The 20,594-nt window shown below is 42.2% G+C and overlaps 1 protein-coding gene across 6 annotated transcripts in view; it reads left to right on the forward strand.

Moving 5' to 3' along the window:
• The window catches only part of cacnb1 (calcium channel, voltage-dependent, beta 1 subunit), a 47,629-nt gene extending 28,858 nt beyond the window's left edge, over positions 1–18,771 (forward strand). The window contains exons 7-16 of one of the 6 annotated variants that reach the window (XM_037791498.1): positions 538–698; positions 6,031–6,117; positions 9,476–9,556; positions 9,640–9,698; positions 9,801–9,910; positions 11,849–11,857; positions 13,172–13,323; positions 13,515–13,610; positions 15,239–15,424; positions 16,716–18,771. In XM_037791498.1, the coding sequence (XP_037647426.1) occupies positions 538–698; positions 6,031–6,117; positions 9,476–9,556; positions 9,640–9,698; positions 9,801–9,910; positions 11,849–11,857; positions 13,172–13,323; positions 13,515–13,610; positions 15,239–15,424; positions 16,716–17,255 (1,481 nt within the window). In that variant the 3' untranslated portion in view covers positions 17,256–18,771. Of the gene's footprint in view, positions 1–537; positions 699–1,101; positions 1,131–6,030; positions 6,118–9,475; positions 9,557–9,639; positions 9,699–9,800; positions 9,911–11,848; positions 11,858–13,171; positions 13,324–13,514; positions 13,611–15,238; positions 15,681–16,715 lie in introns of those variants that run through there. The other 5 variants (XM_037791500.1, XM_037791499.1, XM_037791501.1 and 2 more) reach the window with 5 other exon arrangements.
• Positions 18,772–20,594: the final 1,823 nt, after the last annotated feature.

The following is a 20,594-nucleotide window of genomic DNA, read 5'->3' on the forward strand; positions in this document are numbered from 1 at the left end:
GCCGGCCTTGTCTGCCCCCCCCCCCCCCCCCCCCCCCTCCCTCCATACCAACAACACCTGCATCACCAACAACAATCCCGACACACACTTAACTCCAACCCCCAGCCTCCCTCTCAGCTTGATTCCTTCTTTCCTATCTCCTACTTTCCTCTGCAGCCCCTCCTTTACACATCTACACTTAAAGTTTTGTTATCCACTCTCTGTTCGTGTTATTATACCCCACATCTGTGCCTTTCTTCATGATAATCTGGTGTGTTCTTTTTTAAACTCTTGTCAATGTTATTTCCAGTTAAAATCATACTATGCCACCTTTTTTTGATCTCAGTATATTTCATCTCTTGCAATTTCCTCCATGCCTCTTTTTCTGGATGCATCTCACATTCTTACTTCTATTTCCCCCTTTTCTTCTTCTATTATTTTCTCTCATCCTCTTTTACTTTGCCTTTTCTCCTCTTTCTCTTCCTTCTCTTCTTCCTTGTCTGTTCTTCTCTTGTCCCTCTCTCTCTCTGCAACGCCCGCCCTCCTCCCCCTCATCAGCTCACGTGGACATGTCCACCCCTGCCTTTGACGTTGACCCCCTCGACCTGGATGCTGAGGAGCCCCCTGAGTCCCAGGGTGACCCTCGCTCCCCCAAGGGCATGTCAGGCAGCGTAACATCCCCTCAGGCCAACGCCCACCGACTGCCCTTCTTTAAGAAGGTAACATTAGGGGCCCAGGATACCTCGCTTGCCTCGCCACATTTGTCCCCTGCTCCTCCAAGATGTGGTCTAATCTCTCCTTTCACTAACTGCTCACTACTGAACTGTCCCTGCCGCTACTGTAGCTCCTGAATCCAACACCCAGAGGCTCCGGTCACGACGGTTCCGCTGACATATGTTTGAATGTTTGTTTCTGTGCTCAGCTGGAAGAGGCCTTGAACTAACTGATCCACTCTGAAATGGCTGCTGCTGCTGCATATGAATCCATTTTAAAAATGAAGCCTCAGTGGAGGCAGTCTGTTTGAACCTCTCCCCACTAATCCTAACCTGTCAATAACTAAATGTGCTCTTGTGTTTTGTGCTTTCTTTTCTCTTCTGGCTTGTGTGTGGAATGATACTATAGGTGGCCCAGCTAAACAGAAACAGAAGTCGGTGAGTGTCTAGACTAACCTCTAACATTTCAACCTCTTACTCCTCATGCTCTGTCGTCTCACATGTAGGGATGTCACGAGAATACCGATACTTCGGTATTAAGTCGATGCCAAAATTATGAAAATGTGATGGTACTCGTTTTTCTGCAGTGCTGCAGGTACCGGGGGTCAGGGCTCGAGACTAAAGGCCCTGACACACTAAGCCAACGTCGACAGTTTGGGGCCGTTGGTGAACGTTTGTCGGCCTATTTTTTGTTAAAGCTGTAGTCTCTGCGGTGTGTTCAAATGATACTTGTCTGCCAAGACAAAGGCGACAGTCGGCCGTCATCGCCGCTAGTTCTTTGATGTCGGGTTGGTGTGTCTGGGCCGTAACGGCATCTCGCCGTCCCGGGGATGATAGAAATGTCCCTGATAATGGATTGTGTCTAAGGTAACCCACAAGTTTTGAAACTCTCTCTGTGGTCACTCTCTTATGGTCAGGCAATGACCTCTAATAGTTAAGGTTAGGACATGTCGTCTCACAAGAGTTTTAGCAAGTCTTTGCAAGTTTTTGCAATTTATGGGATACCCTCTAGTCACAACCCTCATAATGCTACATTGTGAACAACAAATCAGTGTTGAAATCGGCAGGACGAGAGCTAGTTAACGTTAACTGAGGTTGCATTACATTACATTATGGTGCGTTCAAGCTCAATTCAGTAAAAATTTGTATTGGGTGAAAGTAAGTTAAAACGTTATCATGATGGGTCCATATGTAATCTAATAAAATTTACTTTTTGGTGAGAAATTTGAGGCGGATCATCAGGGATTCATTATTAATTCGCAAAATGCAAACGGAAATAAAGGAGTGTATTTTGAATTACATGGTATTTATTTTTTTTATTTTTTTTTGCGTCAAATTGAGTATTGAATCATGGAGTTTCACTAGTATTGGTATCGACTTTCTGGTATCGTGACATCCCTACTCACATGTTCCTTTTTGTGGTGGTAAGAAATCAGCCCACTGAATATATTTCTAGCACCCGTTTCATGCTTCCAAGGACACATTATATCACAAATATTATTCACACAGGATAATTTGTAAATCACGGTGACGCCTCTGTCATTTCCCCAGAGCTCGTATCACAGCTGCCAGTGTGCAGATGCAGGTGCAGATCCATCCCAGACCCTGTTAGTCAGCGTGTAACAGTAATACATCCTGACACACTTTAATTTCCTTTCATGACGGCTAATTTGAGTGGCAGTGGCCCACAATCAGCTGTTTTTATGCTTTTCAGCACAATTTGAATCACACGTTGAGGCTGCATGACGAATCACAACATCTCAACATTAGCATTTTGTAACAATGTGGTTGTATCGAGGGACAACAAACTGTAGCATTGATATGGTCAAAACTTCAACTGAGAAAATACTTACAACATTATCTAGATACTGATATCTCAGCAATATTTATTCAAAATCACATGTAAGTTATGTTTTTGAATGTTTACCTGGAAGAAAATAATTTTCAAAAAGGGAAAAACATTTTCGTACATTGGTCAATTTTGAGATTTTGGGTTATTTTTCTTCCCTATAACACGTCTTCTTTCAGACTAGTGGAAAGAAAACATCTACACGATTAATCGCATGATTGTCCATGATTAATCGCAAATTAATAACACACTTTTCCTCTGTTCAAAATGTACCTTAAAGGGAGATTTGTCAGGTATTTAATACTCTCATCAACATGGGAGTGGGAAAATATGCTGCTTTATGCAAATATATGTATATATTTATTACTGGAAATCAATTAACAACACAAAACAATTACAAATATTGTCCAGAAACCCTCACAGGTACTGCATTTAGCATAAAAATTAGGCTCAAATCATAACATGGCAAACTCTAGCCCATCAGGCAACAACAGCTGTCAGTGTGTCAGTGTGCTGACTTAACTATGACTTGCCCCAAACTGCATGTGATTATCATAAAGTGGACATGTCTGTAAAGGGGAGACTCGTGGGTACCCAGAGAACCCATTTTCATTCACATATCTTGAGGTCAGAGGTCAAGGGACCCCTTTGAAAATGGCTATGCCAGTTTTTCCTCACAAATATTTTGCGCAAGTTTTGAGCGTTATTCAGCCTCCTTCATGACAAGCTAGTTTTTAGCTTTAAAACTGAGCCCACTACAACCTCCAAAAGATCAAAAGCGGCCCATCAGATTTTTAAAAGGTTAATTAGAAATTGGAAGTTGCATTAATGCGTTAAATAAATAAGAATAATAATATACATACAGTATATATATAATAAATTTGTGCATATTTGATAAGATAATGCCTCATTTGCGTATTTAAACATGAAATTTCAGAAAACTTGTAATACAAAAAATAATTGTCTTAATGTAAGTAATCAACTGGGGAAGTTTCATGGTGATATCTATTAGTTAAATGTTTTTCCCTATTCACTCTGAAGTATCTTAGCTCTATTTTAGGAAATACAATATCTGCCAGTTGCTGTAAACATGGCATAGTTGTAGTATTTTAGAAGAATCTGACTGTACAGAGGGACAGTAAACTGTAATCATCCAGAAACCAACACACAATATCATGAAGTCATATATCATTGTAAAGCTTAGACTATAATCTGTCCATCGGTCACATTGTCATGACACTGAGGTCAAGATAATTTGACCTTTGACCTCTAATGCTGTAATCGGGCAAATTCTGAATGCCACTGCAAATGCCCTTATAACTAACTTCATATTAATCTGATGTGCCCATGGATAGTTCCAGCATAACGAATACAAATAGAGCTTTAAAATGATATATTACATGAATAACAACAATAACAATATTTCTTATGAGAATAAACGTAACTTTGTGCAGTTTGTATCTGATAGAATGTTCAGAACCTTGCATTGGATTCTGTTATTGTTATTGTTACAGTTTGTAAATGGCTTTCTTAGCAGCAGAAACACAAAATAATACAAAAACTCTAAAAACTTTCCTAAGAAATTAATTCTCTACCAGGTTTATCAATTATTTTATGTGTTCCCACTCTTACCCCGTTGTCAATATAAACATGTTACAACTGATGAGGCCCCGATTCAGTAGCAGTGGGTTATAATCCAGGTGATATGTGAAAATGATGTTCACTTTTTCACAACCACATGAAACTTGGTAAACTTGAACAGTTTATCTAGCCTCTTGATCCAAAGCCAGTCTGGTGGCTTTCTCTGCAGCTTCAGTAATGGATTTGATGGCCTTCCTCTATGGCCTCCCCGGTGATGCCCAATGCCCAGTGCCCAAATACTTTGCAGAGTGAATGCCCTGAAAATCCTTGGCGGCCCACCTCTACAGGCTCACAGTGAGTTCGTCAGCCTTGCCTTCTACACTCTTCCACAAGTTCCTGGTACTTGGTCTCGCTTCCTCTCATTGGCCTCATCAATACGCTCTTCCCAAGGCACTGTGAGTTCCAGCATGATCAGTTGCTTGGTAGACTCTGAAATGATGATCATGTCTTGTTGAAGCCGTGTTGATGTTATCCAGGCTGGGAACTTCAGCTGCTTGCCCAAGTCCACTTCCAGTTGCCAGTCAGTGGCAGTGGTGAGGAGACCAGACTTTGCTCTTGGTTGTAGGTGGGGCTTTTCTCTGGCTCTGAGGAACGTGATGGTCTTTGGCTGGTGTTGATGGCTGTGGGTACACTCTCATTGACTGTGTTAAGCACTTGGTCATGGCGGCAGCGATAGCGTTAAGGTTTGTTGGACTTGGTAGAACATCGTCAACAGCCTGGATTATGAACCTGATTTGGTGGAAGTCTGCTTGCCAGATATTTGACCAGGTGATCTTTCGTTGCAGTGCACTTTCCCATCTAGTCCATGCTCCTTGCAGTCCCATCCCTACCATCCTGCTGACTCTTTGCCCTGGACATTGTTGACCCTGGTCACCGGGAAGAAGCCTATGTCTGCACACCCCATTGCTACAGACCCCACCTTTGCCTCAGCCACCTCCAGTTCTTTGTCGACGCTCCTGCCTGTTCAGACTTGGATGCCGGCAGATGCCACTTTTGGATCCCAGGACTCTCCGTACTAGAGAGCTTCCCCTGTCGGTGACACCATGAACTCTTCAGCGAGGCCACTGTTCGGGAGCTGCAGGATGTTACTGGTGTCATACAAGGCAGCACTGCTCATACTGCAGGGTAGGCCTAGCCATCTTCGCAAGTAAATGCTGATCTTCCTCTCCAGGGACTTGACTGTCGTTATGGGCACTGCATACACCAGCAGAAGCCACAAGATCTGGGGTCGTATGGAGCGCTGGTTTATCCAGGCCTCAGACCTCTCTGGCAGGCCTGTTTCGTCCACCTTTGGGAGCCAGCCTTGAGCTCTTTACTAGCGCCCTTTATGGTGGCTGTAAAATTGAGAAAACATGAGGTAGTACCATATAGGCTGTCCTATATGCTAGAAATATTTCTGCGTACTGGTGCCCCACTGCATGCAGCTGATGCCCCGATACCACTTATTTTCGAGTACAAGTACAAGTACTTACATCTGGGTACTCGCCAATACTGAGTAACGATACGAGTACTTCTCTGTGCCAAAAGACCCTCGTTAACAGCCAGCTGGAGGGTGTGAGTGACACACGGCAGGCTGGGGAGTCCTGCATCACTCATGGACAGAACTTTCTGGAATGCCCCAGGTCGGTAGCATATCATCAAGCACATCTGCTATGGCTTGGCCAGTGTGCAAACCCCCGAAACTACTTTGCTTGTAGAACGACTCTCTGCAGAGTAAAATCCTCATCAATCCACTGTGCAGTTAAACTGATGAGAGACATTGGGCTGACACTGCTAGTCCAAATATCAGTGGTGATACTGAAGGCCGAAATGTCCTGTAACAGACAGTTGATGTGCTTTTTCACAAAGTCAAGCAGCTCTGGTAATGCGGTTTCTGTGATGCGGCGACGGCTGGAAATCTCAAACCTTGGCTGGTCATCAAGAGCAATGGACGGGGTAAGAGCTTCTGTTCTTTTTACCGCCCGTGGGTTTTCTTCGGACATTTTCGCTCGCTTCTCCAGCGTATGCTGCAAAGTTGGTTGTTGCTGTTTCCAACTGCTAGCATTAGCAAACTCCTTGAACGCTGCGTTGTGTTGGTTCTTCAGATGTTTTATCAAATTGCTTGTGCTAAATGTGCTTCTTTTCACTCCTCCTCTTGACAATTTAGCAGAGCATAGTTTGCAGATTACTCTGCTTTTTTCTTCAACAGCACATGGGTTTCTAAAATACATTTTTTTAAGTAAAGGGCAGGGACTCTTTGTCCAAGACTGGAGTGTGACAGCCCCCAATAAGAGCATTCATGGACGACCTGACTGTCACTACAACATCTATCCTGGTCAGCAGGTGGATACTCCAAGGCCTAGAGAAGCTCATACATATTTGTACTTAATAAATTATTTTTAAGCTCAGTTGTTAAGGTCATATTGAATATTGTTAAACTCTTCACAGTCACTGTATTGTCAGGGTTAAAGGATTAAGCTTTTACATGCAACAGACATGATATAATAAAGTCTAGCCTAGGTTCTCAGATACTGTGATTTGCTTCATACAAAATCACTGAATTCACCATTAACTATTCACCTGAACAGTTTATGATATTGTGTATGGTATCCATGTGCACATCAGATCAATATGAAGTTAGTTATAAGGGCATTTGCAGTGGCATTCAGAATTTGCCCGATTACAGCATTAGAGGTCAAAGGTCAAATTCTCTTGACCTCAGTGTCATGACAATGTGACCGATGGACAGATTATAGTCTAAGCTTTACAATGATATATGACTTCATGATTATTGTGTGTTGGTTTCCCTCTTTTATACTGGATCTATGTGTAATTGTGCTCATGTTATTCAAAACCAATGAGCCCTTTTGTAATGTTCAGCGCTCCAGCTCTGCCCCTTTAGAGACAAGAGCCATTTGGAAACTTTTACAACATGTATTTTTAGCCTCTGTGAATACAAATGAGGTGAAATGAGCTTCCACTGTTGTACTTTATGTAATATAATGTAGTGGAGCGGTGCACTCCAGCACTATCTGCTGCCTGAAGAGCTGCACAGCGCACACACCGAGAGGAGGGGGCGTGCTCTGAATACAGATCTGAAAAAAGAAATACATCCAATTTCAGTGTTCACAAAGTATATAGGACGTGTGACCGTTTTCACCCCGCTCTCATTGAAAAACAGACTGTTTCTAAAGAGAACAAATGCTTATGGAGTCCTTATAGATGAATCATTCTTTTCATGATTCATAATGTACAAATAAGCCTCAAGTTCATGCGCTGCAGTACGGATCGTGTTTGTGTGGGTGTTGTATATAAGTCTGTGTGACGGTTATAGGCTTCTCCTTTTTTAGTGTAAATGGCTTAAGGAAAGCCACAGACTACAGTATGTACAGGGCTCTTTACGTACAGTTTATTTATATAGCACATTCAGTAAAAGCGCTTTACATAAAACATCAAAAGCATCCAGACAAAGTGCAAAAGAAACACATTATAAAAGGACTTTTAAATACAATTAAAAACAGTCATTAAAAAGCCAAGAGAACAGAAGATAAAAACAAGCTGAATAGAATAAAACAGATATAAAATACAAGAATAAAAGTTACAGTGCAGTGTAAGAAATTATTTAAAGGGAGAATCAGAAATTGCTTGTTAACAGCGACATAGATGCATACAAGCATCGGTTAAAACAGTGAGGCGACACACACGAGACTGAACGTGATTGACAGGCATCATGTTGATTAACATCAGCAGCTAAAACCACAACATCACTATATATTTCACATGCTTGGCAGTAATGTAAGCTTAACAAACGAAGGTCTCTCTCATGAATTAATGTTGATCTTAGTGTTAACTTCTCCTGCTTCAGCCTCCCGACCGTGGTAAGAAAGCACAGGGGAGACACCGTAGTTTTGCTCTGCTGGGTTGGAGTCGATATCATTTCTCGCTCCGGAGTTAACCCCCGTCACTCCACTCAGCCGCCAGGAAAACAGACATCTGTTGGTCTTGAGGAGCTGCAGCATTTCTTTCTGCACAAACTGCAACTTCCACTGTACAATTACTTGATATTCTCAAAGTTAAACTGACTCTCTTCTGCTCCGCTGCTCGCTCGTGTTCTCACACACTCGCCGCCGCTCTCTATCTCTCGCTCATTTCCCATTCGCACACAGTCTTCGCACTGGCTCTGCTATTCTACCACAACACTAGTTTTCGCCCGACGTCGGTCACTTTCCTGTTTTGCAAGACGGGCGTCACTAGATATAACTTTGTTTTTTGTGCTTCCGTTTGTGTTGGCTTCGAGTTGTGGTGGAGGCTGGTCGTTTGTTGGCTAGCGGTTTGGTTAGCGGACTCCATTTCATACAGAATGTTAGCTACGGCTAAGGCAATCACAAGCACGCATGACGTCACATCCGTTGGATTTTCCTGGAAAAACGGACCTGGGTTCTTCACATTAAAAGCAGTCTACAGGTTGATAGAGGAAACCCAGAAAATCGCAGAAGGTTTCATTTTTTAGGTTAGGTTACAACCTGTTCACACATTGGCAATAAAAAAACTATTTATATGTGTAAAAAGTTACAAACAGTCCCTTTAATAAAAAGCAGCGACAAACAAAAACGTCTTCAGCTTTGATTTAGAAGAAGTGAGAGTTGCAGCTGACTCTCACAGAAATGTATCTGTGTTTATTTTGATCATTGAAAATAGTTGTAAAAAGGACAAAGAAAATGAATAATGGGAGCATGGAGGCAAACGCTCTGAATTGTGTTTCCATCTCTAGTATATATAGATTAGATAAAGCTGTGACAGAGATTTGGGCATTGACAACTTTGTATTTATTGTACTTTTCTGGTATAAATGATACAATTGGACTTTCTTAAAATAACAAAAAGTTGAAGCACAAAAGTTAAAAGAAAAAGTGCATTTCTACCATAAAAAATCACGATTCAGCACTGGCATTAATCATTTATGCTGATGCACAACAAAGAGAGAAAAGTGTGAAGTATGTGTCAGAGCAGCAGCTGACGCCCTGGCGTCTGGTTTAATTATGGACTCTTTAATTATGTGAGACTGCACACTAAGAAATAGAAGCGAGTGCTTTCAGTGAGAAATTGATCCCTGCCTCCGAACATGCATAGAGCGGCGGTCAATAAAGCGAATGGACTCCAGCGTCTGAAACTCGCCATCCATCAATCTGACCGCTCACAGAGGGGAAGAGAGGGCTTTTGTGTTGAGTTAATGTGGATTTATGCGTGACTGTACGTCTGTGTGAGAACTGTTCTGAGAGTACGTTCAATGTTGGTGCTGTCTCTTCCCGGCTCAGATGGAGCACATCCCCCCCTATGACGTGGTTCCCTCCATGAGACCCATCATCCTAGTCGGGCCGTCACTTAAAGGATACGAGGTAACGAGGACAATGTGCAACTTGTTTTACGTCTAATTTCACTCCTATATTTTGTCGTCTTACGCCGGCTGTTTCGTTTTCAGGTGACAGACATGATGCAGAAAGCGCTCTTTGACTTTCTGAAACACAAGTTTGAGGGCAGGTAAGAATGAGATCACCTGTTATCCACATCCGTCATGTACTGTAGGCTCTACTTTAACTGATTTATGCTCACTAACCCTGGTGCACTGGATATCTGTTTCAGGATATCCATCACACGGGTGACAGCGGACATCTCCCTGGCCAAACGTTCAGTCCTTAACAACCCCAGCAAGCACACCATCATCGAGCGCTCCAGTACCCGCTCCAGCCTGGGTAAGACAACGTACTTCAGATCTACACAAACCACAAAGACATTCACTCCACAGTTAAGACAATAATTAGACTCTTAGTTTGCTATTTGACAGATGATAAAGTACAGTATAAAAACATTTCTTTTCATCACGTCATGTTGCTAAACATCCATTTAAATACGTTTCACTATCTGTGTTTCATATCGTTAGTGCTTTGAGTGTGTTTCTTTTGTATTAGACAGATAGATAGATAGATAGATAGATAGATAGATAAAGTATTCATTTTTTTTATTTTTTGGGTCATTTTTAAAAACGGAGGAGGATGTAGTGCATTTGTTGGGGACTGCCAGTCTCTTCTCATTCCCAGGGTGTCAAATACCGCCGTCTTTGTCAACGCCGTCAGCGTTAGATACGCCACACAAGGCACCTTTAGCATCTGCATGACCACCAGGCGTTCCATTAACTACAATGTAAACCCGTCCATGTCAATATGAAACGCTCATGGGAAAATGCGCCAGGAGTGTGATGACTTAGTTTAAAGAGCAAAAGACACACACAGGGTGGGAGGGGAGGTGGATGGGTCCAACAAACACAGGACTTTCATCCAGGAGACCGCTGTTCATGTCCCGTGCGTTACGTTACAATCAGCTGTACGTTCATGCCCTGTGTTCACAACATTCAGAGTCATTTCCGCTGAACAAACGTCGTAGTTTTAAGCCAAACCATCTTGTTTTTTTCCTAAACCTTATGGTGTTTTTATTGCCTGAACCTAAGCAAGTGTTTTTGTTTACTTCACAACATTAAGCACGCGTTTACTGCGACCGAAAAGAGTGGCGCGAGCTGTCTGACAAAGCGTCAGTATGTGACGAGTTGGGATGATAACGCGTTTGGGACGGCAGGATGTTGTATGTGGGATTGACTCAAAACAAACTACGGCGTCTGCCTGTCACTCTGTGATGGCGCTGTGCAGCTCATTGATGTATTTTTAATAGATTTTGGACAAACAATGGAGCTCAAGGAATACGATTTTATCAGTCTTTGACTACAAAGATAACTGTTTTTAGTAGGATACATTAATTTCATGGGATTTGTAGACAATACAGAACAAATATATAGACTATCATCAGATCTATTAGAAGCAGCTTGGTTTGCATCTTAAAATTAAAGACATTTACAATTCCACACACATACAAAACATATATACACATTAAAAAAACGTGCAGGTGAGCAGTAAAGTGGCGTTTTCGTGATGCTGCAGGAGTTGAGACAATGAAAACATTTAATCACATTTTTTAATTAAATTAATCGCCAACTATTTTGATAATCGATTAATTTGTTTGAGTATTTTTTTTAAAGGAAAAAAAGTCAAAATTGTCTCATTTCATCTTCTTAAATGTGAATATTTTCTGTTTTCTTTACTCCTCTATGACAGTAAACTGAATATCTTTGAGTTGTGGACAAAACAAGATATTTGAGGACGTCATCTTGAGCTTTTGGAAACACTGATCGACAATTTTCTGACATTTTATAGACCAAACAACTAATCGATTAATGAGAAAATAATTACAGTAATTGACAATGAAAATAACTGTTAGTTGTAGCCCTAAAAAATATCGAAAAGCACAAGGTTATTTTGTACTTTGGACTGTCTCAGCTGAACTTGTGATAACATATGATTTAGCTTTACAAATTGAATGTAATGAATCTGAGGGACTGTCTGGATTTATGGACATAGAATATAATTTGACATACTGTAGCTCCAAGTTGGAGACCATGTGGGTACCGTTGTACATCATCCAAAGAAAGTGTTTTCCCTTTTATACCTGCTCTGACTGTCTGAGTCTGATCTGGCCTCCTCTCTCCTTCTTCATCCTGTCTTTTCTGCCCTTCACCCACCCACCCACCCAACCTTCCTTCTCTCCCACCTCCCATCCTCTTCTTCCACTCTGTATTGATTCAGACGTACTGGGTATGTATGCTCTCCTCGGCAACAAAACAATGAAGCCTCTCTCCTTCCTCACCCTCCCCTTTTCTTCTCACTATATCCATCATCTGCTCATACATCGTTTGTCTGCCCGTCTGCTTGCCTGTCAGTTTCTCTGTTCCTCATACTTCTTTGTGACAGCCTGTAGTCTCGAACAAAAAGACAAGAATTACAAAGCGGGAAGAGATCTGTGGGAGGGCGGCTGGTGCCTGATTCAAACTATGAGCAGAGATGGAAGCTTTCCATACTGCTCTCACCCTTTTGTGACCTACGTATAATGCTATCCATATACTGTATGTGTGCAATCATGCCCGAGGATAGCCTCTATAGAAGCTCGCCTCATGCACTCCGTCCAGTCACGGCAGGGGAGCAAGTTTCTCTCAGCAGTCAAACCTAAATTTGCAAAAGTCTTTGTTGAGGTTAATGGAAACCTCGCCAGCTATTTCTTCATATGAGTTAAAGTTCACGTTTCTTATCATTCTGCGGAGGTCCTGATTTTGCTTCCAGCTTTAATTCTTTATCCTCCAGCCCTCTGGAGGCTGCTGAAATGTGCGCAGGCCCCGTCACTCTGCAGAATGCCTTGCCCCCGTTATCTCCCTCTGCCGCCGGGTTGGCAACGTGCACACCTCGGAGGCGCTGAGGTTTGACCAGACAGGCGAGGAACAGTCTGGTTCTCGGTTTTAATCTCTCTCCTTACACGTCAACAGGCTGATAAAAAAAAGGAAAAGGGAGAGGGGGGGCATTTCGACTGCTCGAAATGCTAAATAACAAGCTCTTATAGGCTGCTGTTGAGGAACAATGAAAACAAAACACCCAAGCAGTCAACAGATTTGAGTGGTTCACCTGACAGAGTAATTACTGCTGTGCCCATTAGCGCTAACAACAACTAATGTTCCACTTAATTTGTTTTAAGAGGGTGTTTTTTTTTTTTTATTTACATGGTGAGAAATTGTGCTATTATTATTAGTGATTACAAGTGCCATCTCATTCTTAAGTGCCTCCTTCCTTTTGAAATATAAAAGATCACATGAGGAAATTGTAAATGTTGGGAGGTGGCGACAGAATGAGGATGCTGCACCGCTCCATTTAGCTGTGCATAAATGGAACTTTAACTGTGATCCAATCTAATTCATACGCTTGGAGTTGTTTTTTTTCTAAAATCTTAATCATGCATGATTAAGTACAAACATGTCGGTTGTGTACTTATGGCTGATTTACGGTGCTGCATCTCCTCAAAGAAAGAGATACTTTACACAAGCGTTGTATTTACGTGTCTTATCTGTGTCCTGGTGCCTTCAGCGGAGGTGCAGAGTGAGATTGAGCGCATCTTTGAGCTGGCCCGCACCCTCCAGCTGGTCGCTCTGGATGCAGACACCATCAACCACCCCTCTCAGCTGGCCAAGACCTCCCTGGCTCCCATCATTGTCTATATCAAAATAGCCTCACCTAAGGTATGGCAACGGATGACATGAGAGTTATAATCTTTAATATTTTTGATGCTATTTATTGTTGGTATCTTCTTAGCAATAGCCTTTCAATATACTTGTATTCTGTATTGTCATGCCCTGGATTCAAATGGTCTACCTACCCTTACCTACAACACTGTTTCAGTAGACATTGTTGTATTGTTGTGTCTTTGCAGGTCCTCCAGAGGCTCATCAAATCTCGGGGGAAGTCCCAGGCTAAACACCTAAATGTGCAGGTGGTGGCAGCGGACAAGTTGGCCCAGTGTCCACCTGTGAGTTCTGCTTTGATTAAAGTATTAATCACGATTAATCACATGATTGTCCATAGTTTATCGCTAATCGCTCGTTTAATTGTTCAAAATATACCTTAAAGCGAGATTTGTCAAGTATTTAATATTCTTGTCAACATGGGAGTGGGCAAATATGCTTGCTTTATGCAAATGTATGTATATATTTATTATTGGAAATCAATTAACACAACACAATGACAAATATTTTCCAGAAACCCTCACAGGTACTGCATTTAGCATGAAAAATATGCTCAAATCATAACATGGCAAACTGCAGCCCAACAGGCAACAACAGCTGTCAGTGTGTCAGTGAGCTGACTTGACTATGACTTGCCCCAAACTGCATGTGATTATCATAAAGTAGGCATGTCTGCAAATGGGAGACTCGTGGGTACCCATAGAACCCATTTACATTCACATATCTGGAGGTCAGAGGTCAAGGGACCCCTTTGAAAATGGCCATGCCAAAATGTAGTGTAAGTTTGGAGTGTTATTTAACCTCCTTCATGACTTCACAACACTAAGCTAGTATGACAATCCTTTGGTACCAATGGATTCCTTAGGTTTTCTAGTTTCATGTGATACCAGTATCTTCACTCTAGCTTTAAAAGTGAGCCCACTGCAACCTAAAAATCGCATGCTGTGTAAATACGTTAAAGAAATTAGTCGCATTAAAACAAATTTGCATTAACGTATTACTATTGCGTCAACTTTGACAGCCCTAAAAAGAACTAACTCTTCATAGAGCTTCTGAAAAAAAATCAATTAAAGGGAAGTGTTATGCTCATTTTCAGGTTCATACTTGTATATTTAGTTTCTACTAGAACATGTTTACATGCTTTAATGTTCAGAAGACGCTTTACTTTTCTCATACCGAACCAAACTCTCTAGCCAAAAGTTTGCCAAACTAGCCGCTAGGCAGGTATTATGCAAATGTCTTAATTGGTGACATCACCACGTCACAGAAGAAAAGGTGGGACTCCAATCAAGGCATTTCAGGCAGTTCAGGAGCAGTGTTTCTGTGGGGGTAGAGTAACTGTCTTTGGCATGGACTTTGGGTTTTGTAACTTTGCAGACCTTTTACATTCACAAAAAACAATATAACACACTAAAGGAAAGGGGAAAAGCACAAAAGGATAGTAGGTTCTGAAACAGAATGCAGGAAGTCTTGCTGGATAAATCGTCCTCAAGTGGTGCAAGACAACCATAGAAAAACACACTAAGGCACTCCGTCTTCAGGTGGAAAAAAATATAGTGATTATATTTTCTGAGCATAGGCAATAAAACTGACTCCAGGTCTTCATCATGGTCTGACAAACAACTAATCAGTCAGGGTTATATACCAGCCGTGGGTGGCATTCATAAGGCTTTGCATACCAATAGAGGGTGTTAAAGCGTTATCAAGGGCCACATGCATGCATATAGAATATCAAAGAGGTATTAAGTATACAAAAAAAGCATAATATCAATACATAATTTACATAAGGTGGAAGAAATCCTGAGAATACCCAACAAATACTAATAAGTAATGTACATTACCTAATGTATAATAGGTCCTCTTTAATTTTGGTTCTGTAAAATCAACTAACAGTCATGTTCTTTATGTTCAGGAACTGTTTGACATCATCCTGGACGAGAACCAGCTGGAAGACGCCTGCGAACACCTGGCCGACTACTTGGAGGCGTACTGGAAAGCGACGCATCCCCCGAGCAGCAACCCCCCCAACCCTCTGCTCAACCGTACCATGGCTACGGCAGCCCTGGCCGCCTCCCCCGAGCCCGTCTCCAACCTGCAGGTACAGGTGCTCACCTCCCTGCGCAGGAATATATATCTGTGGCCTGACATGGACGGTGTTGTAGCCAACGATGGGAAAGTGGAAGAACATGCTCTCTGAAGAGAAGGGCTGGTGGGGGCACTCCGGCAACTCAACCTCAACCCAGCAGCCTGCTAAAGGAAACGTGCATTGAAACCCTGTTTATGCTGTATATAGAAACACATTCACACCAACACATAAATGAGCCAAATTGACACACAAGCTTTTCAGAACACCCACAAGAAAGATTACGTAGTCTGTATGTTAGCGTTTACTTCCCTGCGCTGTTTAAACTGTGAGAGCATCTCAACTCAAACCACACTGGACTAAAGGAGTAACCCATAAGGCACCTCTGCCGCTGGGGGCCCCCTCCCTTTCGCTGTAATCAGGAGTAAAATGATATCTGCCGCCCCCTCCGACCATGCCCTCTTTAGCTCTGTGGCCTCCTTTCTCCGACCCTTTTTCTTCACTGGGAGGCTGAATCCAGCTCGCCGTCCTCCTCCGTGTTGCCATGGTACCGCCCCTGAAAACAGCAAGTCATGTCCGCCTCTTCAGACAGAAATGCTTAGTTTGGTGGAGGCTGTTGCTAACACTTTTTTTTGAATAATTTTAACAGCAAAGTACTAATCAGCTCGTGAGTTACTGCTGGCTGCACATTACTTATAATGAGTTGCACACTGCCAAAGATATTTATGGTTTCTGAGCGAAAGTATTGCACACAATGGCTGTTTTATATCTCCTTCTAACATTATTATTGAGGCTGTATTTATAGAAGTGACAACACAAATAATCCAGTTGCACTTCAGATCTTTTGTTTTCTTAATTTACGTGAAATTATTTCAGAGTTCTGTGCTGCAGAGTTCAGTTAATTACGTAATCATCTGATAGTTGTGTTGATATTTCTGCCATGAGGTCAATCTGCCAGAAGGTGGCACTGCTGTAATGTTAAATACTCAGTCTGCTTGTTGAATAGCTGCTTGTGTGTGTTTGTGTTTGCAGGTAGGTCTCATGGTTTTAAATTAGTAGAACTAATCAGTTTGACTAATTACTGTATTTGTTTTGTGTTGAGTGTAAGTCTGTGTGTGTTATAAATAGATTGATGCCAGTCATGAACACTAATGCATTTAAAACCACAGGTCAGTCTGTGATATAGTGGTTGTGTGTTGTCTGTCCTGCCTCATGCTAATCCCGCTGACTGACCACTAACACTTTGCTTTGCTGTCTGTGTCTCTGCATGGTTGCTGCTGTGTGGCATGTCTGTGGCTGGCTGCAGGGGCCGTACCTGGTGCACGGTGAGCAGAAGCGAGAAGGGCCTCTGACAGAGTGCGGCGGGAGCGGCACCCTGCACGACTATCAAACCGACCTGGGAGGGAAACCCCAGCAGCAGCAGCAGCAGCAAGCGTACCTGCGCTCCTCTCGCGGCCAGCTACGGGGAGGCAGCGGCCGGGGGCTGTCGCGGCAAGACACCTTCGACTCCGAGACCCAGGGTAGCCGGGACTCCGCCTACACCGAGGCCGGCGACTCCTGCATGGACATTGAGACTGACCCCTATGAAGAGCCCGAGCCCTACCGAGGGAGCGGCGGCAGCCGCCTCCACCTGGCACAGCATCACGGCAGACAGGCGTCCTGGGAAGACGAAGGAGCCGAGCCGGACCAGGAGAACCTGAACCACCCTCCGATGCCAAGCCAGACGCAGCCGCATGGACGCGCCAAGCTGAGGGAGCGCTACTGCCAGGACCCTGTGGACACCGGGGCCAACATGAGCCGCAACAAGAACCAGGACGACTGGGGGAGGGATGTCTACATCCGCTGAACGCGCTTCATACCACAGAGGCGAGGAAGCTGAGAGATGTGGGAAGGGAGGGGTGGAAGGTTCAGGTTGTGGGCTCAGAAGAAACTGGGTTTGGGGCCATGCCAGTCAGGCTGACAAATTAATCTGTTTACATCCCAGTACAATGTAAAGAAAAACATCAACTGCCAGATGCCATTCTCATCTTCTTGCAATTCAATTTATTTATGTTTGAAAAGATATTATTAGTCTGTTTTTTTGTTTCCTTTGTTACTACTGCATGAATATCATGGATTTCTATACTGACAGCACGAGGACAGTAATTGATTGTGAATCTCTGATTGTGACTCGATCTCTCCTTCAGTTGTGAAGAGCTGTAGTCTGTCCTGTCTGTCCTCTGCAGTCTTAAACAGGGTCTAATGTCACCGCCCCCCACGTACAGTGTCAGGGTTTCTCTTTACCTTAAATCTCACTCAGTGCTTTTGGATACCTCCCATACTGATATCCAGAAGTGACGAGTCTCTCACCTCCACGTTCTTATCACCCAGACCTTAAAAAAAAAAGCTGGTGGAGAAGTCGCCATATTTTAACACAACAATTTATCGATGTTGCTACACTCATGTCAGCTTGATTACAACAAAGAGTACACTCCAAAGACGTTTACTTCTTCCCTGACCTGGTCTACACGTCTGACCCAGTCCTCCCGTCTGTGTTCTCCTCATCCTCGTGAGGGCGCCTGCAGTATTCATTTGTTCTAACCTGGTGGAGATTCACTGCAGTTGTAGTTGTGTGAATGAAGTGTCCTGCCTTAGTCACTCGCACCCTAAAAACACCCAAGAAAACTCCAATCACAAGTGCCGGAATGTCTCGCCAAGCCATGTCCACCACTGCCACGGTGGGATGTCTTAACTCTTGTTACACTCGTTTTCATACCATACTTGTGTGTCTTTGTGTCTCGTGGCTACTCTGCACCGTAGCCCACGCTGTCGCTCCAGCACGTCGTTTTTTTCTTTGCACCAGCTTCGTCGTCTGTTTTTCAGGGCTAATGGTTATATAAAAAGTACTCGTGTGTGTGGTTAAATCACTCCCAACTTCCACCTAAACAGCTAGCTTGTCTGATATTAAATACCACTCTCTTCTTACTCTTGATTTCTGACTGAATTAGTGTTGTTTTTTCCTGTGGACATTTGCAATTTTTTTAATTTAACTCTTCAGTTCTTGTGAGGTAGTGAGAGGAGTATCAAGTGGGGTGTGGGAGGGTGGGAGAAGGGTAGGATCAGCTTTGGTCTTTACTCAGTTATCTATAATGGAGAATCCATGAATGTCTTTGGTGGGCTGCTTTAGCCCGCCCGTCTTCAGTTGAATAAATAAATATTAAATAATGATCAGTAAATAATGTTATTGTTGCGTTATCGCAATTGTTAAAAATATGAAATGACATGTATCATTGGTGCCTGATTGTAGCTACATTTTGCTTTTTCTGCCTTTCATTTTTAATCTGTGGATAAATTCGTATTTTAATTAAAAATTTAATCAGAAATATGCCATCGTGTCACTTAATTGAGATGTGAAGACAGATTTGCATTTTTGATATTCATTATTGGTGTTGCCCTTTATGTCTCCCAGGACAAACAGTTCAGGGCAAACCATTTAACACCGAAGGGAACATCATCTCTTATAACACCTGATGATCAACCTGCCAGTACAGTAGAAACTGTCATGTCAAGATGCTTCGATATCACCTGAACAAAAACACATTGTTGGCTTCCTATCAAACACACGTCAACAGAGATGACACAGAAAATGTGCCTAGAACATTTTGTCTCTTTGTTTCCTCGTTTGCATTCAGGGAACTGTTAAGTCCTGAACACTCCTTTCTAATTACAGCACAGTTGATCACGCTTGCCAACTCTTCTGGTGGAAACACATGGAGGAAACACAATGAGAAAAAAAACAAGTTAAAAGTGCAGCTGTGTCCAGGATGTGGTTTTATTTCTCGTGTTCAGTGTTTTTGTTATCTCATCATCTGCCGTGGAGGAAATGTCACAAACGTTTCCGTATGAAGCCATAACGTGAGCTTTGCATCAGAGTTATTGAACAAGGTGTGACAGCAACAACCCAGAATACAGAGTAGTGTAATATACCAAATTACAGTTCAGTGGAAGAAATATTCATATATTTTATCTTAATATCACAATACAAGTTACAGTTCTGCACTCAAAACAACATCAACAACATTTACTTAAAGTATCAAAATGACTCATTATTGGATTATTAGATGAATTAACATGTTAGTAGCATATTCCTGTTATAGCTTGTCAGGTGGAGCTATAATGTTATCTACTGTTGGGCAGTTCAGTCCATAAACAAATTATTATAACTTATGGAGAACTTTACAGGACAAAAACATGACAGTAAAACCTTGTAAAAAGTTACATTTAAGATATTTAAAGTGATGATAAAGATGTTCAAATGAAGGTCTTTGTGGCAGAAAGCTTAAATAACAAACTTGGTGAAAAGGAGATAAGTGTGTAGATGTTTTGTCTTTTTTTATTGCTCTTTTTTGATATGTAAACTAAAACTGAAATGCCAATAATACACAGACAATTGTTATAGTTTGGGGTAGATGATATTTACTGGCTATAACACTGTATGTGGCTGGGAAAGGAAACTAAAAGGAAAAAATATTATTATTATTATAATAATCTGAGTGTTTCGGGTAAGTACCTCTTTGGAAAATACCTGGACAGACTGTTGGAAATCCCTTGAGGTTCCTATCTATATCCAGTTTTGCTTTCTGTTGCTTCATGATAAAGTCCAGAGAGGAAGGAACACAGTGTTTCCTCCCACTCCATATATGGACTGGACGTGTGTGTCATCAGCTGCGTCATCAGTCCACTCCTGTCGTCGGTGTGACAGAAGGAACGCTGTGATGTGTGTTGCCTTCAAGTACTCCTGAATGAAATCCGACTTATGAGTGGTGAGGGCTAAAGTAGAATTTGGATATAGATTTTTGATACATTTTCTTTTCTTTACCATACATGCTCTCTATACATGTCCATATACAAACCCCATTTAGAAATATAAAATATTATATAGGTAGCAGGCCTAAGTTGCCAAACTGGTAAATACTACACTTAGTTTCAAATTATACCTTTCTTGAAGGTAAGATTTAATTCAGGACTGTTGTATTAGACTGCATTAGCTTTACCTAGGTGAGGGGTCAGCAACCTTTCAAACCTATCAAAAGAGCCACTTTAGGCAAAATTTTAAAAAAAAATCTGTATGGAGCCGCAAAACATTTGAGCATTGTGATGAAGGTAACACAGTTTATAGTCTAAGTATATAGTATATAAGTCTAAT

The sequence above is a fragment of the Sebastes umbrosus genome, chromosome 14 (genome assembly GCF_015220745.1).
Source record: "Sebastes umbrosus isolate fSebUmb1 chromosome 14, fSebUmb1.pri, whole genome shotgun sequence".
Lineage (NCBI taxonomy): Eukaryota > Metazoa > Chordata > Actinopteri > Perciformes > Sebastidae > Sebastes > Sebastes umbrosus.